General features: G+C 38.4%; 1 protein-coding gene across 2 annotated transcripts in view; it reads right to left on the reverse strand.

The window, feature by feature from the left end:
* Sik2 (salt inducible kinase 2) overlaps positions 1-22,812 on the reverse strand; it is a 144,186-nt gene that overhangs the window by 41,622 nt on the left and 79,752 nt on the right. For both annotated transcript variants that reach the window (XM_045145673.1, XM_045145672.1), the window contains exon 4: positions 2,434-2,595. In XM_045145673.1, the coding sequence (XP_045001608.1) occupies positions 2,434-2,595 (162 nt within the window). The remainder of the gene's footprint in view (positions 1-2,433; positions 2,596-22,812) is intronic.

The following is a 22,812-nucleotide window of genomic DNA, read 5'->3' on the forward strand; positions in this document are numbered from 1 at the left end:
GTGCACACCTTTAATCCCAGCACTGAGGCAGAGGTAGGAGAATCTCTTTGAGTTCAATGCCAGCTTGGGACTACAGTATGAGTTCCAGATCAGTCTGAGCTAGAGTGAAACCCTACCTCAAAATATACAAACAAACAAAAAAAGGGACTCAAAGGTGAAGCAGGAGAGTATCCCTTTTTAGTATAGAGGTAGGAGTTAAAGGGGGAGAAGGCTTTTCTGAAAAAGACAATTTTAGAGAAGGTAGGGCTTTTAAGAAGAAAACAAAAAATTCCAGTGAAACTCATTAGCGAAGGTAGGCAAAAACAAGTAAAATGAATGAGACCAAACAGAAAGGCCAAAAGATGATGATGAAGAAAAAAATAAAGATGGAAGAAGTAAATAGACATTTAAAAAAACCCTATGTAAACGTTGTGACATCTTCACAACCAAAAACTGCCAATCAGTTCAAGCCTTTATATAAACCAGCACAGTTTTTCCTAAAACTTACTGAATCCAGTAAATCTCACCTATCTAACAATCTGAGAACAAATGACCACCACCTGTAATTATGCTAAGCTTTTAATCCATGTCCCTACTTTCTAAGTCTTCCTTCTTCCCACACCTATATCTCCCCTACTGCTGCTCTATCCAGATCCATATGATCTTTATTAGACTGTTGCATGCACTCTTAAGAGTCTTCCTGTGTGCAATGCTATCCTCAGCTCCCAGCCATCTCAGCTTTCCTGACAGAGAAATATTGCTTACATGAAAAGCTAATTTTGTTATTCTAATTTACTCAAATCAATACTTCAAATTTTTCAATAAGCTAGATTCTTACTAGCTATAGAATAAATTAAAATTTTTGACAAGGCATTCAAGGCCTCCATATTCCAGTCTTCATTTTTCTGTTTCTTTTTGTTAATTGCTCCACAATGCCTAGAGATTTTTCATCTAAACAATACTGAGCTATGAATCTCACCATACCAATTGCCATCTACTTGCTTACAACATTCTGTTTATGTTTAAATGCCTGAATGCATCAAATTCATCTCTGAGGCCTACTTCAAACAGTTCTTCCTCTATGAAGCTTTCTTGACTCCTTGGGTAGATAGATGTCCCCTCTCCTATGTTCCTACTATAGTTTGTACACAGCCACCCTCTCCACTTTTTATTTATTTGCAAGCAAAGAGATACAGACGTATGTGGTGCTGAAATATTGAACCCAGGGCTTTGTACATGCTTAGCAAATGCTCTAGTACTTAGCTATAGCCCCAGCTATGTACATATCATTTTGGTGGCAATTATCATACTATATTTTTCCTGCTTTACGAGGGCATAATTGACAAATAAAAGTTATATAAATCTGGGCTGTAGAGATGGCTTAGCAGTTAAGGTGCTGGCCTGCAAAGCCAAAGGACTCAAGTTCAATTCCCCAGTACCCACATAAGCAATATGCACAAGGTGGCGCATGCATATGAGTTTATTTGCAGGGGCTGAAGGCCCTGGCATGCCCATTCTCTCTATCAAGAAAATAAATACATTTTAAAAATATATCAACTCAAAGTATACAATGTGGAATTTATACATACATACATACACACACACACATATATATATATATGCTTTGCCTATTCCCCTCCCCCTTTCACAATTGTATATATTATTGTATTTAGTTTATCATAGTACCTGAGTGAGTTTTGACTAGATGAATTAAGAAACTCAGATACAAAATACAAACATTTCCACAACTGAACTGGGCAAAGTGGTACATGCTTGTAATTTTAGGTATTGTGAGGCAGAGTCAAGAGGATCATGAGGTAAAGGCTAGCTTGGCCTACGTAGTAAGTTCCAGGCCAATTTGAGTTACATGGAATCCTGTCTCAGAAAGAGAAATGAGAGGGATGGAGGGAGAGAAGAAGAGATGGAGAAAGGAAGGGAGAGAGATTGATTTACAATTATGAAAGGGGGAGGGAACAAACAGAGAAATTGCTATCTTTGGTCTTCATGTTATAGATCAAAACTCTATTGTGTAAGAACACGGTGATGTGATTTTATTTCTCAAATTGTTTTCAATCAGCTCCCATCACTTTGTCCTTTCGGGCTATATCCACAATAAGAGCTGGTAGAGCACCAGCAACCTGTACTCTTCTGGCCTTCACCAGCAGCCCCTCCTCAACTCTCACGCTTGGACAAACAACCTCTTCTACAAAGCCTCCAAGGAACCCAGCTGCAATTCAGACCCCAAGTATAGGCCTGCTATTGTATATATTAAAATCGTGAACCTATTTCCTTTCCTTGTACTCATGTATAGGACTAAGGAAACAGATAAAGTACACTCTGCAAAGATTTGATGTCATCAAGTATAAAGAAAGACTGTGCCTATGGGGCTCTTTATGCACAGCCAAGGAGATGGCAGACATCTGATCACTTCAGAGCTATCTGCACCTCAGTTACCTGCTATTTTGATATTCATATTGTTATCCAGCAGGAGATTTTCAGCCTTGAGGTCACGGTGCACAATCTTCCGACCATGACAATAATCAACAGCAGATAGGATTTGCCAGAATTTTCGCCTGGCTTCAGACTCATTTAGCCGGCCATGATTAGCAAGATAGTCTGTAAAAGAAGATAGAACTTATGATTATTCAGTCAAATAAAAATTAGCTCAGTATTAGCATTCAAGATCTATTTTATTTATTTATTATTTACTTTTGAGTCAGAGTCTCATCTAGCCTAGACTGACCCTGGAACTTGCTTTGTAGCCCAGGCTGGCCTCAAACTTATAGGAACCCCCCTACCTTAGACTCCTAATTTGCTAAAAGAATATTTTGTTCAATCAGTGTTCAAAAAACATGCTATTATCTAAATTTCATGTCTCTGGAATAATAACTCCCATTATATTTCATTTGTTCCATGTAAATGATAAAAGCACAAGGTCAAATAACCAGCTAGTGGCATAATGATCATACAACTCAAAATGAGTGCTCATGCCAAAGCATCTTGCTTTTTATTGGAAAGTTATTATTTCTTGAGCCCTATTTAACACATAAAACTTAAGAATATGAATTCTCTGATCTCATTAGGAAAGGGACATCTTTGTCTAAACATTGCTTTAATACAATTACTATGCAAAACCACCACTAATATGAGATAACATAGTCCCTGGAAACAGTTTAAGTAATTCATATGTTAATCTGTTGAAAGTAACAATTCTGATCTACCCGAGAACAGCCAAATTTATTGTTCAAATGACCATAAACAATGTGTTTAAGGTTATGTTTTCTAAGATACATTAGCTATCTTTGTGCTATTTACAATCTTTATTAAAGCAGCACACCTGGAAATTAATTCTACATATACTATGTATATTCAATAGAATTAAATATTACAATCCACTCAACTTTTAGTTGAAGATCATCATGAAGATCTTCTGAAATTATCATTTATTTATCTGCTGTGTGTGTGGTACATACTATCTGTAATATATACTCTGTGTGGTATGTGTTTGAGGTATATGAGTATGTCTACACAGAAGCACAGGTATGTAGAAGCCAGAGGAAGACATTGGCTGTCAATCACTCTATTTCTCTGAGATAGTCTGTCACTGAACCTGGAGCTCAACATTTTTCGAACCAGTGAGCCCAGCCATCCTCCTGTCTCTGACCCACTCAGGGCTGGAGTTACATAGGTACTGGGACTTGAATTCAGATACTCAGGCTTGCAGAGCAAGCATTCTTACCCAACTGAGCCATCTCTCTGGCTTCTGAAATTATCTTTTTATCTTGAAATTATCTTTTGATGTGTAGAGAGATCAACATAAATATTGAACACCCCCCATCCCCCCGCCAAGGAAAGGTCTCACTCCAGCCCAGGCTGACCTGGAACTCATTCTGTATCTCCAGGCTGGCCACAAACTCATGGCAATCCTCTTATTTCAGTCTCCAGAGTGCTGGTATTAAAGGTGTGCACCACCACGCCTGGCTATAAATCATGAAACTTTTTTTGTGGGGGGGAGGTAGGGTCTCACTCTAGCTTAGGCTAACCTGGAATTCACTATGTAGTCTCAGGTGACCTTGAACTCACTGCAGTCCTCCTACCTCTGCCTCCTGAGTGCTGGGATTAAAGGTGTGCACTACCACACCCAGCAAATCTTGAACCTTTTATCTAAGATAATTTTCCTAAGTGAAGAATTATATGGGTAACTCACTAACTGGTTACCTTCACACATTTTCTGCTCCTGTCTACATGGTTGACTGGTCTTTAAGTTCCATGTCTTTGGCCCATGCCAGTCCTAATGTTGGGAAACCTTGCAGTAAGATTTCAGTTTACAAAGTATGTTATGTTGCATTATCTTACCTTATCTTACATTATCTTATCTTTTCTAATTCCCATATGTGGATAAGAAAGCTGAAGATAAAGACTGAGTCACTGTGTTTTGAAGTTACATAATTCATAAATGAATTACTCAATTTGAAATTAGAACCTTGAATCAAACTATTATATTATCTAAAGAGTGTTTTAGAATCTTACTGAAACTGAAACCCTATTTTTTCAGAACTCCTCTGAAATGTTATCTGTTAACTGTCTCATGTCACTTTAACTACATGAAATCTCACTTTTCTGAACCCTTATCACATCATACACTGCATCATACTGTAATTATTCATGTACATATAAAGTATCAACATGCACTCACACAATCCTAATGCTAACATACTATACTTTGAAACATAAATTTCCAAGATGCCTGACAGAGAAATCATGCTTTTTTTCTACTATAATCTCTACAATGTTTAGCACTATCCAAAACATAATCACTTAACACAGGGAGTAAGGTGAAATCATGAACACTTCTATCCATAATAGTACTCTAACTTCTGGTTAAGACGGCAGCGTAGGAACCACGCCAAAGCAGCCTAGGGGAGAAAAAAAAAAAAAAAAACAGAAAAATACATTCTGAGGGTTATAAGAAATTACCAACTGCAGCAGAGAAGTAGGAGAGATCCAGAGCGTCTAGAGCCCACAGAAGCAGGAAGAAGCGTCTCCAGCAGCAATACCAGGTCCGCAAGGCTCTAGTCATAAAGCCGGCCTGAGCCACAGGAAAAGCCAAGTGAGGGGACTCACTACTCACACCAGAGCTCCTTGCAAACTCAAGAAATGTGAAGGGAGGATGGCAGAAAAGAAAAGCGGAGCAGCTCCTGAGGAAGACCATTGAGAGGACCAGTGGGAAAACATCAGCCACCATCCACAGCCTTCCCTCCCCCACTGCCAGCATAAGCTTCAACAAGCACGAGAGACCTGGGGAAGGGAGCTCACTTAACACAGCGCCCAACAGGCAATCAGAGTAGTGATTCAGTGACCCAGCCAGCCTACCTGAACCCACAACACAACAAAGAGGGACCCAAGCAGGAGCACAGCATAATTGAGACCAAAATTATTCCAAAGGTAACGGGGTTTACACCAGGGAAGGGTCTCACATGGTCACAAGCTGATTTGGAACCCTCAACAGACCAGAAATCTTAGCCTCCTAGTTGACAGGATTAAGGGTGTGGGACAACACACATCCAAAGGGACTGTGACTGTGTTTGAGGATCTGGAAGTCACAATAACTACTTTTGCATAAATAATCTGTGCTGTCTTTCACTGAATGTGTACACTGTTTAGTTAAATTGTAGAATCTGCCTATATTTTGTTCCACTCAGCCTTCTTTTTTTTTTTAAAAAAAAATCCTTTTGTTGTTGTTGTTTATTCTTATTTATTTGAGTGCGGCAGAGAGAGGACAGAATGGAATCCCCAGGGCCTCCAGCCACTGCAAACGAACTCCAGACGCATGCGCCCCCTTGTGCATCTGGTTAACGTGGGTCCTGGGGAATTGAACCTCAAACCGGGGTCTTTAGGCTTCATAGGCAAGCGCTTAACCACTAAGCCAGCTCTCCAGCCCCCACTCAGCCCTCTTGAATGCTCTCATAGTAGGCAAACCAAACATCTAGGGTTACTTTTGTAGTCACTTTTATAGTTACTCTGAGAGTCTTAAGAGCCACAACTAGCACCTTAAGCTTCTACCCTGAAGATATATAACATCAGACTAATGACACATCTAATAATATTGCAGCTAATTAGAAAATCCAAGCACTAAATTGATCCAAGATGCAAAAATATGAATGTAACAATACAAAAAAACACCAAAAATCAAAACAATATAAATCTACCAAAAAGTATTAGTGCATCAGAAATGACCTCCAGAGAGACTGATTTAGAGAAAATGCCCAAAAAAGGTTTCAAAAGAATGAGAGAGGAAATCAAAGGAATCGAAGAAGACATGGTGGGCTGAGGAGATGGCTTAGTGGTTAAGCGCTTGCCATGAAGCCTAAGGACCCCGGTTTGAAGCTTGATTCCCAGTACCCACATTAGTCAGATGTACCTGTCTGGAGTGGCTGGAGGCCCTGGTGCGCACATTCTCTCTCTCTCTCCATCTGCCTCTTTCTCTGTCTGTCGCTCTCAAGTAAATAAAAGTGAACCAAAATATAAAAAATAAGACGACACAGGAAACCAATATAATGAAATGGTCAATACAAGACATAAATAAGGAAATAGACATAATAAAGAAAAACCAGTCAGAATTACTAGCAATTAAGAACATAGTCAATGAAACAAAAAAACTATAGAAAATCTCACCAGTAGAATGGATGAAGGAGAGCACAGAAGACAACTAAGTGGCAGATCTAATACAGTCCAACAAAGAGAAAGACAAACTCATAGGAGAGTATGAATGGGAAGTTCAAGATTTTTGGGACACTCTGAAAAGATCAAACATAAGAATTCAGGGTATAATAGAAGAATTTCACTCCAAAGTTGCAGTAGGCATTTTCAACAAAATCATAGAAGAAAACTTTCCCCAAATTGGGAAAGAGATGCCAATGCAGATATAGGAAGCTTTTAGGACACCGAAAAGACAAAGCCTGGGAAGAACCTCTCCGTGACATATTATAATTAAACTAGCAAACATGCAAGTCAAAGAATATACATTGAAAGCAGTTAGAGAGAAAAATCAAGTTATATACAAAGGCAAGGGCATTAGAATCACAGCAGATTAATACATACAAACTTCCAAAGCCTGAAGGGCTTGGAGTGATGTATTCCAAGTTTTGAAAGTTAAAACTGTCAACTAAGGTTACTTTATCCTGGAAAGCTATCCATTCAGATAGATGGAGAAATAAGGACATTCCACAACAAAAGCAGGCTAAAGGAATATTTGAAGACAAAACTACCTCTACACAAAATACTTGCAAGGATCCTCCATGCTAAAGAGAAAGAAAAACAAAGGAACCTGGAAAAGACAAACCATATTCAAATACTAGTTAACACAAGAAGCAAAGGAAAAACCAGAATTAAAAAATAAGAAAAATGGCTAGAATAAAAACACACCTTTAAATAATAATTCTTAATATCAACGACCTCAATGTCCCAACCAAAAGACATAGGTTTGCAGACTGGGTTAAATTTGTTGCTTCAAGAAACTCACCTTTCTACAAAGGATGGACACTATCTTAGGGTGAAAGGGTGGAAAACAGTGTTTTAAGCAAATGGGCCTAGAAAACAAGCAGGGGTTGCTATCCTAATATCTGACAAGGTAGATTTCAGTCCAACACTAATTAGGAAAGACAAGAAAGGTCACTTTATATTGATTAAAGGCATACTCCAAGAGGAGGACATTACAATCCTAAACATATAGGCACATAACATGGGGGCTCCATGTTAAATGCTATTTAGAATTAAGGTTACAGATAACACCAAACACAGTTGTAGTGGGTGATTTCAACACTCCACTCTCATCAAAAGACGGGTCATCCCGGAAGAAAAATAAACAGAGATGCATCTGGATTAAATGAGGTCATAGAAGAAATGGACCTAACAACTACAGAATATTTCATCCAAATGCTGCAGAATACACATTCTTTTCAGCAGTACATGGAACATTCTCTAAAATAGACCATATATTAGGACACAAAACAAATCTTAACCAATACAGGAAAATTGAAATAATTCCTTGCACTCTATCTGGTCACAATGGAATCAAGCTACAAATCAATAGCAAGAAAAGCTATAGAGTATATGCAAACTCATGGAAACTAAACTATACACTACTAAATGATGAATGGGTCAATGAAGAAATCAAAAAGGGAATAAAAAAATTCATAGAGTAAAATGATGAGAACACAACACACCAAACTTTTGGGATGCAATGAAGGCAGCCCTAAGAGGGAAGTTTATAGCTTCAAGTACCTATACTAAGAAATTAGAAAGGTCACAAGTAAACCACTTAATGCTTCACCTTAAAGCCTTATAAAAAGAAGAACAAGGCAAACTGAAAATTAGTAGACAGGAAGAGATAATAAAGTTTAGGGCAGAAATTAATGAAATAGAAACCCAAAATAACAATCCAAAGAATCAAGGAAACAAAGAGTTGGTTCTTTGAAAGGATAAACAAGATTGATAAGCCTTTAGCAAATCTGACCAAAAGGAAGAGTGAAGAGACACAATGTAACAAAATTAGAGATGAAAAAGGCACCATCACAACAGAGACCAGAGAAATTCAAAAATCATAGGGACTTACTATAAGAAAATATACTCCACTAAGTTTGAAAATCTGAAAGAAATGGATGATTTCCTTGATTTATATGACCTACATAAATTAAATCAAGATGAGATTAACCACTTAACCTACAAGTATGGAGATCCAAGCGGTTATCAAAAATCTCCCAACTAAAAACATTCCAGGCCCAGATGGATTCACTGGTGAATTTTACCAGAGCTTCAGGGAAGAACTAACACCAATGCTTCTTAAACTTGTCCATGAAATAGAAAAAGAAGGAATCCTACCAAACTCCTTCTATGAAGCCAGCATCACCCTGATACCAAAACCAGACAAAGATAGAACAAAAAAAGAAAAGTACAGACCAATCTCCCTCATGAACATAGATGCAAAAATTCTCAACAAAATATTGGCAAACAGAATACAAGAATCTATTAGAAAGATCATTCATCCCGACCAAGTAGACATTATCCCAGAGATGCAGTGATCTTTCAACATATGCAAATTGATAAATGTAATACATTATATAAATGGACTGAAGGACAAAAATCACATGATCATCTCATTAGATACAGAGGTAGCATTTGACAAAATCCAACATCCCTTCATGATAAAAGTCCTACAGAGACTGGGAATAGAAGGAACATATCTCAACATAATAAAGGCTATTTATGACAAGCCTACAGCCAACATATTACTAAATGGGTTAAAACTGGAAGCTTTCCACTAAAATCAGCAACAAGTCAAGGGTGTCCACTGTCCCCACTTTTATTTAGTATAGTACTGGAAGTCTTAGCCATAGCAATAAGGCAAGAGACACACATAAAAGGGATACAAATTGGAAAGGAAGAGATCAAGTTATCATTATTTGTAGATGACATGATTCTACACATAAAGGACCCTAAAGATTCTAGCAGCAAACTGTTAGAGCTGATAAACACCTATAAGCCATGTAGGATACAAAATATACACACAGAAATAAGTAGCCTTCCAATATGCTAACAACAAACACAAAGAGGGTGAAATCAGAGAAGCATTCCCATTGACAAATGCATCCAAAAAAAAAAAAAAAAAAAGGAAACATTGGAATAAACCTAACCAAGTAAGTGAAAGATTTCTACAATGCAAACTTTAAAACACTCAAGCATGAAATTGCAGAAGACACTAGGAAATGGAAAGACATCCCTTGTTCTTGGATCAGAAGAATCAATATTGTGAAAATGGTAATCTTACCAAAAGCAATCTATACATTCAATGCAATCCCCATCAAGATTCCAATGGCATTCTTCATGCATATAGAAAAAACAATCCAAAAACTCATTTGGAAGCAGAAAAAAACCTCACGTATTTAAAACAATTTTGAGCAACAAAAATAAAGTTGGTGGTATCACCACACCTGATTTTAACCTATACTACACAGCCATAGTAACAAAACCAGCATGGTACTGGCACAACAGCAGATATGTAGATCAATGGAACAGAAGAGAAGACCCAGATGTAAGTCCAGGTAGCTACAGCCACCTGATCTTCGACAAACATGACAAAAATATTCATTAGAGAAAAGGCAGCCTCTTCAGCAAATGGTGCTGGGAAAACTGGGTATGTATCTGTAAAAGGTTGAAAATAGATCCTTATCTCTCTCCATGTACAAGAATTAAGTCCAAATGTATCAAAGACCTTAATATCTGATCTGAAACTGCTAGAGGAAAAAGTAGGGAAAACCCTTCAACATATTGGTTGTGGCAAAGACTTTCTGAATATAGCCCCAATTGCTCAGACAATAAAACCAGAGATTAATGGCTGGGACCTAGTGAAATTGCAAGCCTTTTGTACAACAACAGACACTGTGAATAGAGCAAAGAGGCAACCTACAGAATGGGAGAAAATCTTTGCCAGCTGTACATCTGATAGAGGATTATTATCTAGGATATACAAAGAACTCAAAAGATTAAATAATAAGAAATAAAACAACCCAATTAAAACATGGGCTATTGGGCTGGAGAGATGGCTTAGCGGTTAAGCGCTTACCTGTGAAGCCTAAGGACCCCGGTTCGAGGCTGGATTCCCCAGGTCCCATGTTAGCCAGATGCACAAGGGGGCACATGCATCTGGAGTTTGTTTACAGTGGCTGGAAGCCCTGGCATGCCCATTCTCTCTCTATCTATCTGACTCTTTCTCTGTCACTCTCAAGTAAATAAACAAAAAAATTAAAAAAAAACAAAACATGGGCTATGGAACTAAATAGAGAGTTCTCAAAAGAAGAAACATGGATGGCATATAAACATCTAAAAAAATGTTCTACATCCTTAGCCATCAGGGAAATGCAGATTAAAACTACGTTGGGATTCCATCTCACTCCTATCAGATTGGCTACCATCATGAAAACAAATGACCATAAATGCTGGCAAGGATGCAGAAAAAGTAGAACCCTTCTACACTGTTGGTGGGAATGCAATCTGGTCCAGCTATTGTGGAAATCAGTATGGAGGCTCCTGAGACAGCTAAAAATAGATCAACCATATGACCCAGCTATAGCAGTACTAGGCATATATCCTAAGGACTCATCTCACTACCTTAGAGATACTTGCTCAACTATGTTTATTGCTGCTGTATTCACAATAGCTAGGAAATGGAATCAGCCTAGATGTCCCTCAACTGATGAGTGGATAATGAAAATGTGGCACATTTATACAATGGAATTCTACTGAGGTAAAGAAAAATGAAGTTATGAAATTTTCAGAAAAATGGATGGATCTGGAAAGGATTATACGAAGTGAGGTAACCCAGGCCCAGAAAGCCAAACATCACATGTTCTCTCTCATATGTGGATCCTAGCTATAAATAACTGGACTTCTGTATGAGTAGGAGGAAAACTCTGTTGCATAGGCCAGTAAGCTAAAAAGGAGGTATAAACGGAATAGAAAGGGAGGGTGGGGAGCATAATAGGATGGCATTATATATATGTAAGTAGAAGAACAGATTAATGGGAGTGAAAAGGCCTAAGTGAGGTCAGGGGAAGAGATTGAGTAAGAAAGGGTGGAGAGAGGCCTAACCAAAATCTAAGCAGATATAAGGAAGTCATATGGAAACCTATCTTTTTGGACAATGGAACTCATAGGAGCCATAGAAGGGTAAGCTAGAGTCTCATTTCTACTACACAGCATAAGCTGGAGCTTATAAAGAGCTAAAGATCTAAAAATATTATAAAGCCCCTGATAAAGTCCTAGATCCTCTGGCAAATGCAACCTACTGAAGGGAATATGTTTTCTCTGAGGGGCCATCTTTCAATCCCTTTCTTTCTACTGAAAATGTTGAGTCAGTAGGGATTAGTGGGAAAGATTATTGAGACTTAAGGAACAGAGAAACCTAACAAATTCAATATACAACAGGTGCAACTTAGTATACATAAAAAAGGGGCTGGAGAGATAGATGGCTTAGCAGTTAAGGCACTTGCCTATGAAGCCTAAGGACTCAGGTTAAATTGCCTAGTACCCATGCAAGCCAGATACACACGTGGTGCATGCATCTGGAGTTCATTTGTAATAGTTATAGGCTCTAACATGCCTATTCTCTTTATTTTTATTCTTATTATTTATTTATTTTATTATTTTTATTCTCTTTATTGCCTCACTCTACCTGCCTCTTTTTTTCTCTCTCTCAAATAAATAAATAACCTCAAGTTACTGTCAACAAAATGAATCCTATGAAGCACAATGAAGCCTATGCCTAGCTTTTTGACACTCAAATTGATATTACCACAGGAAAGGGGGAAAACACACTTTGAAGCTTGGTATCAGGAAATGGTACTGTCCAGAATGTAAAGTCTTAGAATAGCTTAGAAAATCATTATGGAAAGCCAAAGTCATCACACATCAAAAAATACATAATACATGGTGTGACAAAAATGACAACATTCAAAATCCACAAGTAAGAAGACAACCTATTTAAAAAGGTGACACTTTCATTCGTTAAGTGAAAATCTCAGCAAGTATTCGAATATATGTCTTCTTCATTATTTAATCTTTTGTGGTTTCTGCAAAGCAGGCATCCGTGAATATTATAACTTCTGTTGAAAAATTAGTAATAGAAATAATCAGGGCAGAGGCCTATGTCTGCAAATACAATCAGGTTAGGTACATATATCCTCAAGAACACTGTTACTAATTCATTCAAGTTCATATAAGGTTCTCAAATTAACAAGCAAAAAGCCCACTCAAGTTTAAAATTACAATCCTTAGTTATGAGCACAGAACAAACTTTGTAGTGCCAAATCAATTCTCTATAGACAACTATGTTTTGACGAATGTATGGTTTTTCCAAAACATTTTTCCTAAACGTCACACTGAAATCATTATTTCCTATTATTAATATACACATATAACAACATTAGTTCTTTCTTTTCCCCTACTTTTACATTTGTTCTGAATAAAGGAAATTTAGTGTATGAGTAAATGTATACTAACAAATATATTACTTTGTGGATATATTTCTAAATTTTTATTAGGAGTTTTAACTTGCTTCAGTTTTTCCCTTGCTAAAATAACATAAAATTAAATCTGGACATCATATCATACATTTATATATGTATTTTTTAAAATATTTTTTGTTTATTCTTATTTATTTGAGAGAGAGAGAGAGAGAGAAAGAGAGAGAGAGAGAGAGAAAAAGAGAGAGAGAGAGAATATGGGCACACCAGGGCTTCCAGCCACTGTAAACGAACTCCAGACACGTGCGCCCCCTTGTGCATCTGGCTAACGTGGGTCCTGGGGAATCGAGCCTCGAACCGGGGTCCTTAGGCTTCATAGGCAAGCGCTTGACCGCTAAGCCATCTCTCTAGCCCTTACATATGTATTTTATCTATTTATTTGAGAGAAAGAGAGAGAGAGAGAGAGAATATGGGTATGCAGGGCCTCTAGCCACTGAAAATGAACTCCAGATGCATGTGGCTCCTTGTGCATCTGGCTTATGTGGGTCCTGGAGAGTCGAACCAGGATCCTTTGGCTTTTCAGGCCAACACCTTAACCACTAAGCCATCTCCCCAGCCCTTGGGTGTTTTAATTAAGACTAAGTTTATAACTTGAGTCTCCAGCAGGCAGAGCCCTGCTTTGGAACAGGTTTATCACTGGGGACAGATCCTGCAGTCCAGCCCTACTAGGTATGTTCAGAGCAGTTTGTGCTCTGGCTGTTTGTACTTGGTGGCTGGCTAGTGGTGTCTCTGGTTGGATCTATGGAAGTGAGCCTGCTTCTTTCACCACTGAATTTTCTAAGGCTCACATAAATCCTTCCCTCCTATAAGTTGCTTTTGGTCGGATATTTGTCTACCAACATGAAGGTAACTACAGCAGTTATCCTCAGCTATACAATGAGTTCTTAGGCCATCCTGGGATTCAAGAGACCCTATCTCAAAAACAAACAACCTTCACACCTCAGTATTTTCTTATAAAACTGTGATACCATCATCATAAGTTATAAAATTCCTTAATATTATCTGATAACCAATGTGAATGAGAATCTCCCCAGATGGCTTATATAAATCGGGATCCATCTAGATGTATGTTTTACATTTTATACTGCTTATTCTGACTTTGGTGTCCTTTTAAACTTCCAGAACAGTTCCTTTGCTCTGTTAAAAACACTGGGTTAGTTGTCCTGTATTCTGGATTTGTCCTCTGATTCCTCATGATATTGTTTTTCTTATTCTCCAATCTTCAAATATGAAGGATTGAATAGATTCTTGTTAATCACAGACTACTGAGACCTATCCTCAGAGGTTCTGATAGAGGAAGCATTAGAAAGGGGCCAACAACTTACACTCTTAGAAGTATCAAAGGCATGCTTAAGATGCCAACACTGGGGCTACAGTTTGAGACAACACTAAGTTTTGTTATGACTGGTTATCATTAGATGACTTTATTACTAACTAGATTGTCATTTTATAATTTCTTGGTTCCTGCCACAATTTTATATATTTTTTACTTTATATATTTTATAATATTATATATATATTTATACTATATGATTTATAAACTTTATCAGGAACTTTTTCTCAGTGAGGAATTTTCTTTTGTCAACTAGGTTTGTTTATATCCTATTACTATCTGAAAAGGTTAAGAAGGATGACTGCTCAATTCTTCCTTAATGAACCCCAACTTCAAAGTATAGGACTGACATAGTAGTGACTTCCAATGATGATTTCAGATTTGTATGCATGAGGCATGGTGGCGCACACCTGTACTCCCAGCACTTAGAAGGCCAAGGTAGGAGGATTGTTGTGACTTTGAGGCCAGCCTGAGACTACATAGTGAATTCCAGGTCAGCCTGGGCTATGAGACCCGACCTCAAAAAAAAACCACCAGAAAAAGTTAGTGACAGATTTTTATGTCTGCTTAATTTTATTATTTAGCATTCTTCCCCCCACCCATACCTTTTTTTTTTTTTTAAATAAATCAAGGTCTCACTGTAGGCCTATGCTGACATGGAATTCACTCTGTAGCTCAGGCTGGTCTTGAGATCACAGCACTCCTACCTCAGCCTCCCAACTACTGGTATTCAATTTGTTTTAACTGTAGCTATTTTCCTGGCTAGTGACAATTCCTTTATTCTGTTCTGCTGAGCTATGTTTTCCACCCCTACTTTAATGTTGTTTTTTTTTTTAACCTAATCACAGAGATTCATATCTTTGGTGTTTTCTGGAATAATAATTACCTGTGCTGATCTTTAATATTTCCTACTCCAAACCCAATTCAGTCACTTATCTGGGGAGCTTGGTTCTGTTCCTTGGGACATGGTATTGGGGTGCTTATTACTGTTGAGTCAGAACTACTTCTAAGCCTTTTCAGGGACATGGCTGAGAGAATACTTTAATAGATGAAAACACTATAGATTCATACTGCCTATTGCCATTTCAAAACTAACATCCTGGAAACTTCATTTCTTTGACTTAAAAAAATGTGCTATTATCCTATAAGATCTTGGTAAGAACCAAGGTCTTATTATTATTAATACAAAGTACTTTTTGTAGCCTACAGTAAATGTAAAAGTTATATCATTACTTACAATAACGAAATTACTGGTTTAAAAGTTAACATTTCTTTGAAGTTTATTTCTTTTTTAAACCTAGAGATCACACTGTCAGACAATAAGGAATCTAATACTATGCTTGATAATTATTTGAAAGAGGAAATGGCGATGTAACTCAGAGACAGAGTACTTGCCTCGTCTACTCAAGGCCCTGGATTCAAGGCCTAGAACAAAACAAAATTACCTTAAAAAGTTGTATTTGGAATGTTGACAGCAAAATATGAAGACAGGTACATATTTGTTTTCAAATAATCAGTATGACTTTGCTCTCTTCTTTTTAAGTTTCTGAATATTCAGACTACATGACACTTGACATGATACCAGAGTTAATGGTAGGTAACACAAAGGAGTCTTCTCATTCCTGTTTCCTCTTGCCTACAGATGACTTTAGTTTTAAGTTCCTTTTGATATGCCTATAACTTTATATTTCCCACTTCGTACATAAGAACATTTACTTTCTCTTTTTTTCCGAGATAGGGTCTCACTCTAGCTCAAGCTGACCTGGAATTCACTATGTAAACTCAGAGTGGCCTTGAACTCATGGCGATCCTCCTACATCTGCTTCCCAAGTGCTGGGATTAAAGGTGTGCACCACCACATCCAGCTTACTTCCTTTCTCTCTCTCTCTCTCTTTTCCGAGGTAGGGTTTTACTCTAGCCCAGACCTGGAATTTACTATGTAATCTCAGGGTGGCCTCAAACTCGTGGTGATCCTCCTACCTCTGCCTCCTGAGTGCTGGGATTAAAGGTGTGTGCCACCACGCCCAGCTTACTTTGTCTTTTTATTTCTCTCTCTGTTTTTATTTCTTTTCTGAGGAAAGGTCTCACTCTAGCCTAGGTTGGCCTGGAACTCATTCTGTAACATAGGCTGGCCTTGAACTCATGGCAGTTCTTCTATCTCAGCCTCCTCAGTGTTGGGATTAAAGACATGACCCATCAAATCCAGCTCTCCTTTCTTTTTAAATTCCATGGCAGAACCCCCCAAATCTTCCTATTCTTTTATTGCACTGGAGATGTTTTATTTATTTATTTGCAAGCAGAGAAAGACAGGAGAGGAGAAGAGGGAGGGAGAAAGGAAGGTAAGGAGAGAGAGGGAGAGAGAGAGAGAGAGAGAGAGAGAGAGAGAGAGAGAGAGAGAGAGAGAGAGAAAGAATGGGCACACCAGGGCTTCTAGCTTCCAGACGTATGTGCCACCTTGTGCATCTGGCTTCATGTGAGTACTGGGAAATCGAAACTGGGTCACTAGGCTTTGTAGGTAAGCACCTTAACTACTAAGCCATCTCTCCAGCCCTGTAGATATATACCTACGAATATATAATTATTATTTTGGTTTTTGAGGTAGGGTCTCACTGTAGCCCAGGCTGATCTAGAATTCACTATGTAATCTCAGGGTGGCCTTGAACTCATGGTAATCCTCCTAACTCTACTTCCCAAGTGCTGGAATTAAAGGCATGTGCTACCACACCCGGCTTCTCTGTAGATTTTTAAAAATATATTTAATAGAATTATGGCAAAAATGAGGGCTCAGGCTGGGCATAATGGCCTATGCCTGTAACCCGAGAACTTGGGAGGTAGAGGTAGGATGCTAAGGAGTACAAGGTCAGGCTTGGCTACATGAGATCCTGTCTCAGAAAAGCAAAAAGGCTTAGGAATAAGGCTGTCTGGGTTTAAAATCTTTTATACTTGCTGACTATGTAATCTTAAGCAAACTTAACTGCCTTAATCCTCCATTTGCTAATCCAACAATAAGGATAATAACAGAATTCCTAATGAGATGATGTGAAAATTAAAGAAAAAAATCAAAAAAGGTAATAATGCCTCAGCAAAGTTCCTGACACATGGAAGTATGTAAAAGTTAGTTATTACCTGAATGATGATTACCATTGCTGTTGCTAGTACATTATCAAGGCTGGCTCAGGCTACCTTCCTTTTTTATTTTCCCTCTAGCCCAGGCTGACCTGGAGTTCACTCTGTAGTCCCAGGTTGGCCTCAAACTAACAGCAATCCTACCTTTGCCTCCTTTTGTCTAAAGGTATGTACCCACACACCTGTCCTACCTCCCTTTTCTACCCATCAGCCTCTTTTTTTTTTTTTTTTTTGTTTTTCAAGGTAGGGTCTCACTCTAGCCCAGGCTAACCTGGAATTCACTATGGAGTCTCAGGGTGGCCTCGAACTCACGGCAATCCTCCTACCTCTGCCCATCAGCCTCTTTTAATGTGGTTTCATACTCCACTGAAATTTCTTTAAAGTCAAGGGCAATAATCTAGGCTAAAACCATTACCCTTTCTTGGTTCTATTTTTTGTTTAGTGACCTTTCAACTCTATTTAACTCAAGTGGTCTCTAACATAAACACTTCTCCCCATTGATTTTTTGTTCACTGGTCTTCCCTCCTTGTTCCTCTTCAAGCTACACAAATTACCACGTTCTTCTGTGGACCTTTACCTTTTTATTTTCCAAACCCTTTCCCTGATAGAACTAATTTAAACTACTACTTCTGTGGGTCACCTTTGATCTGCTTTATCCTTAAGTAGGCAATACTAATTAATTTTCTCAATTAAGGGCTGGAGTGATGGCTTAGACTAAGGTGCTTGCCTGCAAGGCCAAAGAACCCAGGTTAAATTTCCCAGGATCCATGTAAGCCACATGCACAAGGTGGTGCATGCATCTGTAGTTAGTCCACAGCAGCTGGAGGCCCTGGTATACCCATTCTCTCTCTCTCTCTCTGCCTCTTTCTCTCTCAAATAAATAAAAATAAACAAATTATATCTATCTATCTATCTATCTATCTATCTATCTATCTATCTATCTGACTATATAATTTAAGTGCCTGCCTCAGAAATGTCTCTTAATCACCTGAGTTAGAGATGATTTAACACTCTCCTGGGACCTTCTGTTCACAGATCATATTACAAATGCAAAGAAAGTTATACCCATGTACAAATGCACATGTAAAAGTATGTATGCAATTTTAAGGGTGTGCCTAAAGAATCTTAAGTTTAATACCAACCTAGAGAAATTCTGCCCTGAGGGTATTTTATTCATTAATTTGTAGGGTCTCACCATAGCCCAGGCTGACCTGGAATTCACTATGCAGTCTCAGGCTGGCCTCAAATTCATGGCGATCTTTCTACCTCTGCCTCCTGAGTGCTGGGATTAAAAGCATGTGCTATCATGCCCGGCCCTATTATCTAAAATTTTAAAAAAGAATCTCCAGATTCATCAAGTATATTTGACCTTTCAACATTTACTTAATTATATTTATACAGCTATACAATCTTCCCTTTCTTGCTTGCTTCCTCCCTCCCACTCTCCCCCAACAGGGTCTCACTAAGTATCTAGTCCAGGTTGGACTTGAACTACCTCATAGCCCTCCCAGTATCTCTGCCTCCTGGGGCATGGTACCCCCACTTAACTCACATTTTCTTTTTAATTTTTTTTCGCTTTTTCGAGGTAGGTTCTCACTCTAGCTCACGCTGACCTGGAAATCACTCTAGTCTCAGGGTGGCCACAAACTCACGGCAATCCTCCTACCTCTGCCTCCCAAGTGCTGGGATTAAAGGCATGCACCACCACACCTGGCTAAAATATTTTTAATTTATTTGCAAGCAGAGAGAGAGGGAAAGAGAGAAAAAGAAAAAATATGGATGGGCATGCCAAGGCCTCTTGCCACTGCAAACAAACTTCAGATGTGTGTACCACTTTGTACATCTGGCTTTACATGCATGCTGGGGAATCAAACCCAGGCCAACCCAAGCAGGCAGACTTTGCAAGCAAGTGCCTTTCACTATCGAGCCATCTCTCTAGCCTGACTCATATTTTCTTTTCGCCACAGCTCTGTTATTAAGACTAACCTCATCCTTCTCTTTCCTTTCATAAGCTACATCACCATTTTTTTGGGGGGGGGGCACTTATTTCTTTATTGGTAATGTTAAACTATATTGCTATAACCTTTTCAGGGAAGCTCTTAAGCCATTGTGAGCAATTGCTTGGTTATCATACAAACTACAGATGCTTTCTGCAGGAATTTAGCTTTGGGTTCACATAGTGCAATGTCCGTACATCACCATCTTGTAGGTCATTGCACTATCATCTCAGAATCAGGCAGCCTCAAATATTCAAGAATCATTTCCTACCAACCTATAAATTAAGCATAACTGAAGCCCTGATAATAAGGTTATAATATTTGTCTTATGTAACATAATTATTTGATGTATCCACCCTGTTCTGAAAGAGAAGTCCTTAGACTTCATAGAATCTGAAACATAATAAGTCCCTTTTAAAGGCTTTTTATTTTTTACATTTTTTACGTGTGCATGTGCATGCACCATGGCACATGTGTGGAGGCCAGAGAAAAATTTCAGTGTCTTGCCCCACCTCTCAATGTTGTACACAAGAGGCATGTGCCATTTTGCATCCAGCTATATATGGGTGCTAGGGAGGTTTGAACTTGCACCTGCAGAATTTGCAAGCAAGCATGTTTAACAGATGAGCCATCTCCCCTGCCCCCAAAACATGATAGACTTTTATCAAATGTTACATGCTATATCAGTTACTTTCTCATCACTGTAACTAAATACCTGGCCAGACACTTGCGGAAGGGAATGGTCTATTTTTGGCTTCTAGTTTATTTATTTCCAATGAGAGAGAGAAAGGGGAGGTGGAATGTATGAGAATGAGTGCACATGGGTGTGCCAGGGCCTAGTGCCACTGCAAACAAACTCCAGACACATGCACCACTTTATGTATCTGGCTTTATGTAAGTAGCATGGAATCTATCACAGCCATAAGGCCTTGCAACCAAGTACGTTTCACTGTTGAACCATGTCTCCAGGCCCTCAGCTTCTAGTTTCAAGGGGAGTTTCATAGGGGGAAAAGGCATAGTAGCAGGAGTAAAAGTCAGCTTGTCACATGGGCAGGCAGATAGCAAAGGACATATGAGTGGGCTTGTACTACAAAATCTCAAGGCCTACCCACAGCGATGCACTTCCTTCAAAAAGGCTCCATCTCAAAGGTTTTATAACTTTCCCAAATAGTGCCACCAGCTGGGGTCCAAATGTTCAAATACATGAGCTTATGGGGGCCTTTTTGCATTCAAATCACAACATGTTGGTATTACCACCATCAACAGCAGCACTCAGTGATATCCCTTTTCTTTTCCCAGGCATAAAAACAACTTTCCCAAAACCTTATCAAAGAAGTGGGAAAGGGCTGGAGAGATGGCTTAGCGGTTAAGCGCTTGCCTGTGAAGCCTAAGGACCCCGGTTCGAGGCTCAGTTCCCCAGGTCCCACGTTAGCCAGATGCACAAGGGGGCACACACATCTGGAGTTCGTTTGCAGAGGCTGGAAGCCCTGGCGTGCCCATTCTCTCTCTCTCCCTCTATGTCTTTCTCTCTGTGTCTGTCGCTCTCAAATAAATAAAAAAAAGTTAAAAAAAAAAAAAAAGAAGTGGGAAAACTAAGCCAGATGAGTTCCTTTAAATTTCAAGGATATCGACATCTTGTCTCAATTACTGCTAAACTTTATATATAAACTATTTGTATTCTTTAGATTTGGGCTTGACAGTAGTCTAAAAGATTCCAAATTTTTGCAAATGAAATATGTTGAAAGAATTTAATTTATAATTTCATCAATTTGGGAGCAAACTGGTTGATAACATTTTTTTTTTTCTAGTACTGAGACTGACTTTAGGGTCTCATGTACTGTAGGCAAGAACTCTACTATTGAGTTAGATCCCCAATGCTCTTTACTATTTGAGACAAAGTCTCATTATGTCACCTATGCTGGCCTTGAACTTGTAATTCTCCTGCTTCAGCCTCCTCAGTCACTGGGACTTATGGGCCTGTGCCACCTATTCTGGCTCAACTTAACTTTTTGTTGAACTTAGGGCCTTGTACATGCCAGGTAACTTCTCTACCTAAGTCATAGCCTCAGTCCTTCATTTTTAGAGGTAGTTTCAATGTGTAGCTTAGGCTGGCCTCAAACTTACAATCCTCCTCACCTTTGCCTTCCAAGTGCTCAACTTAACATTTTATTCCTAAAAAAGTAATTTTAAAAACTGAGATAGTTAAATCTTGGTCAGAGGACTCTAACTCATAAATCTATAAAGATTTCACATGTCTACATTACTCAATTTAAAGAGAAGCAGTGTTGTCAGGAATATGGCCACTATGAACTCCAAGTTTCCCAAAAATGCAATTAAACATGGTTCATTTGTGGTCTTCAAAAGATTTGAAAGACCTATTATTTTCAATTCCCATAACTAGATCTCTATGTTTTGTTCTAACATTTCTTTCCTTTAATCAAGTATAAAAATAATGTATACACTGGTCCTTACCAAGTGGCCTTTGATAAACTTAAGGAAGGTCCATTAAAAAAAAATCTAAAAGCTTTTTAGCACCTCAAATGTAAACACTAATAGAAGATGAATGAGGTGGTCTGACCTATACTGAATTAGGATAATCTGGATCATCTTAATGTTATATATTAACTTATAATACAATTTAAAGTCAAATTATAGTACAATTTTAAGAAATATTTATGAATATGAAACTAGGGCTTATAAATACTTTGCTTTATTCTAGTTTTTGCTTGTTTTGTTTTAGAGGCAGGATCACACTCTAGAACAGGTGGACCTGGAACTTACTCTGTATGCCAGGCTAGTCTTGAATGCATGACAATCCTCCTACCTCAACTTCCAGAGTGCTAGGATAAAAGGAGTAAGCCACCACACCTGGCTCTTCTTTTTGTGTTTGTAGACACATAATCATGGGTCTGGTGCTTATGGTGGGCTTCGGCAATTTAACTGCGTTTTCAGCAACTCGGTCTGCTCACATGTGATTCTTTGGCCAGTTTTCCCACCCACTGTGGAACTAGTGAAGTAAAGTATCTGACAGATGAAATTAGTTTGTAGTTACACAGTTTTAAGATTCAAAGGTTACTAAAACTGATCTCTATGTTCAAGTGTTCAATAACAAATAACCAAACCTTAAAAAAATTATGAATAACCTTCAACTAGAAGCCAGTAAGATTGTAATACAGTGTATAAGCTACTATACTGAAACCTTTGTTGAATATTGACTTTTATGAATTACTGGGTTATAGTGTTTGAACTTGGAAATGGACTTATAAATTTGTCTTAGTATTGTCATTTAGTGGTAGCT

Source organism: Jaculus jaculus, chromosome 3 (assembly GCF_020740685.1).
Source record: "Jaculus jaculus isolate mJacJac1 chromosome 3, mJacJac1.mat.Y.cur, whole genome shotgun sequence".
In the NCBI taxonomy this organism is placed as follows: domain Eukaryota; kingdom Metazoa; phylum Chordata; class Mammalia; order Rodentia; family Dipodidae; genus Jaculus; species Jaculus jaculus.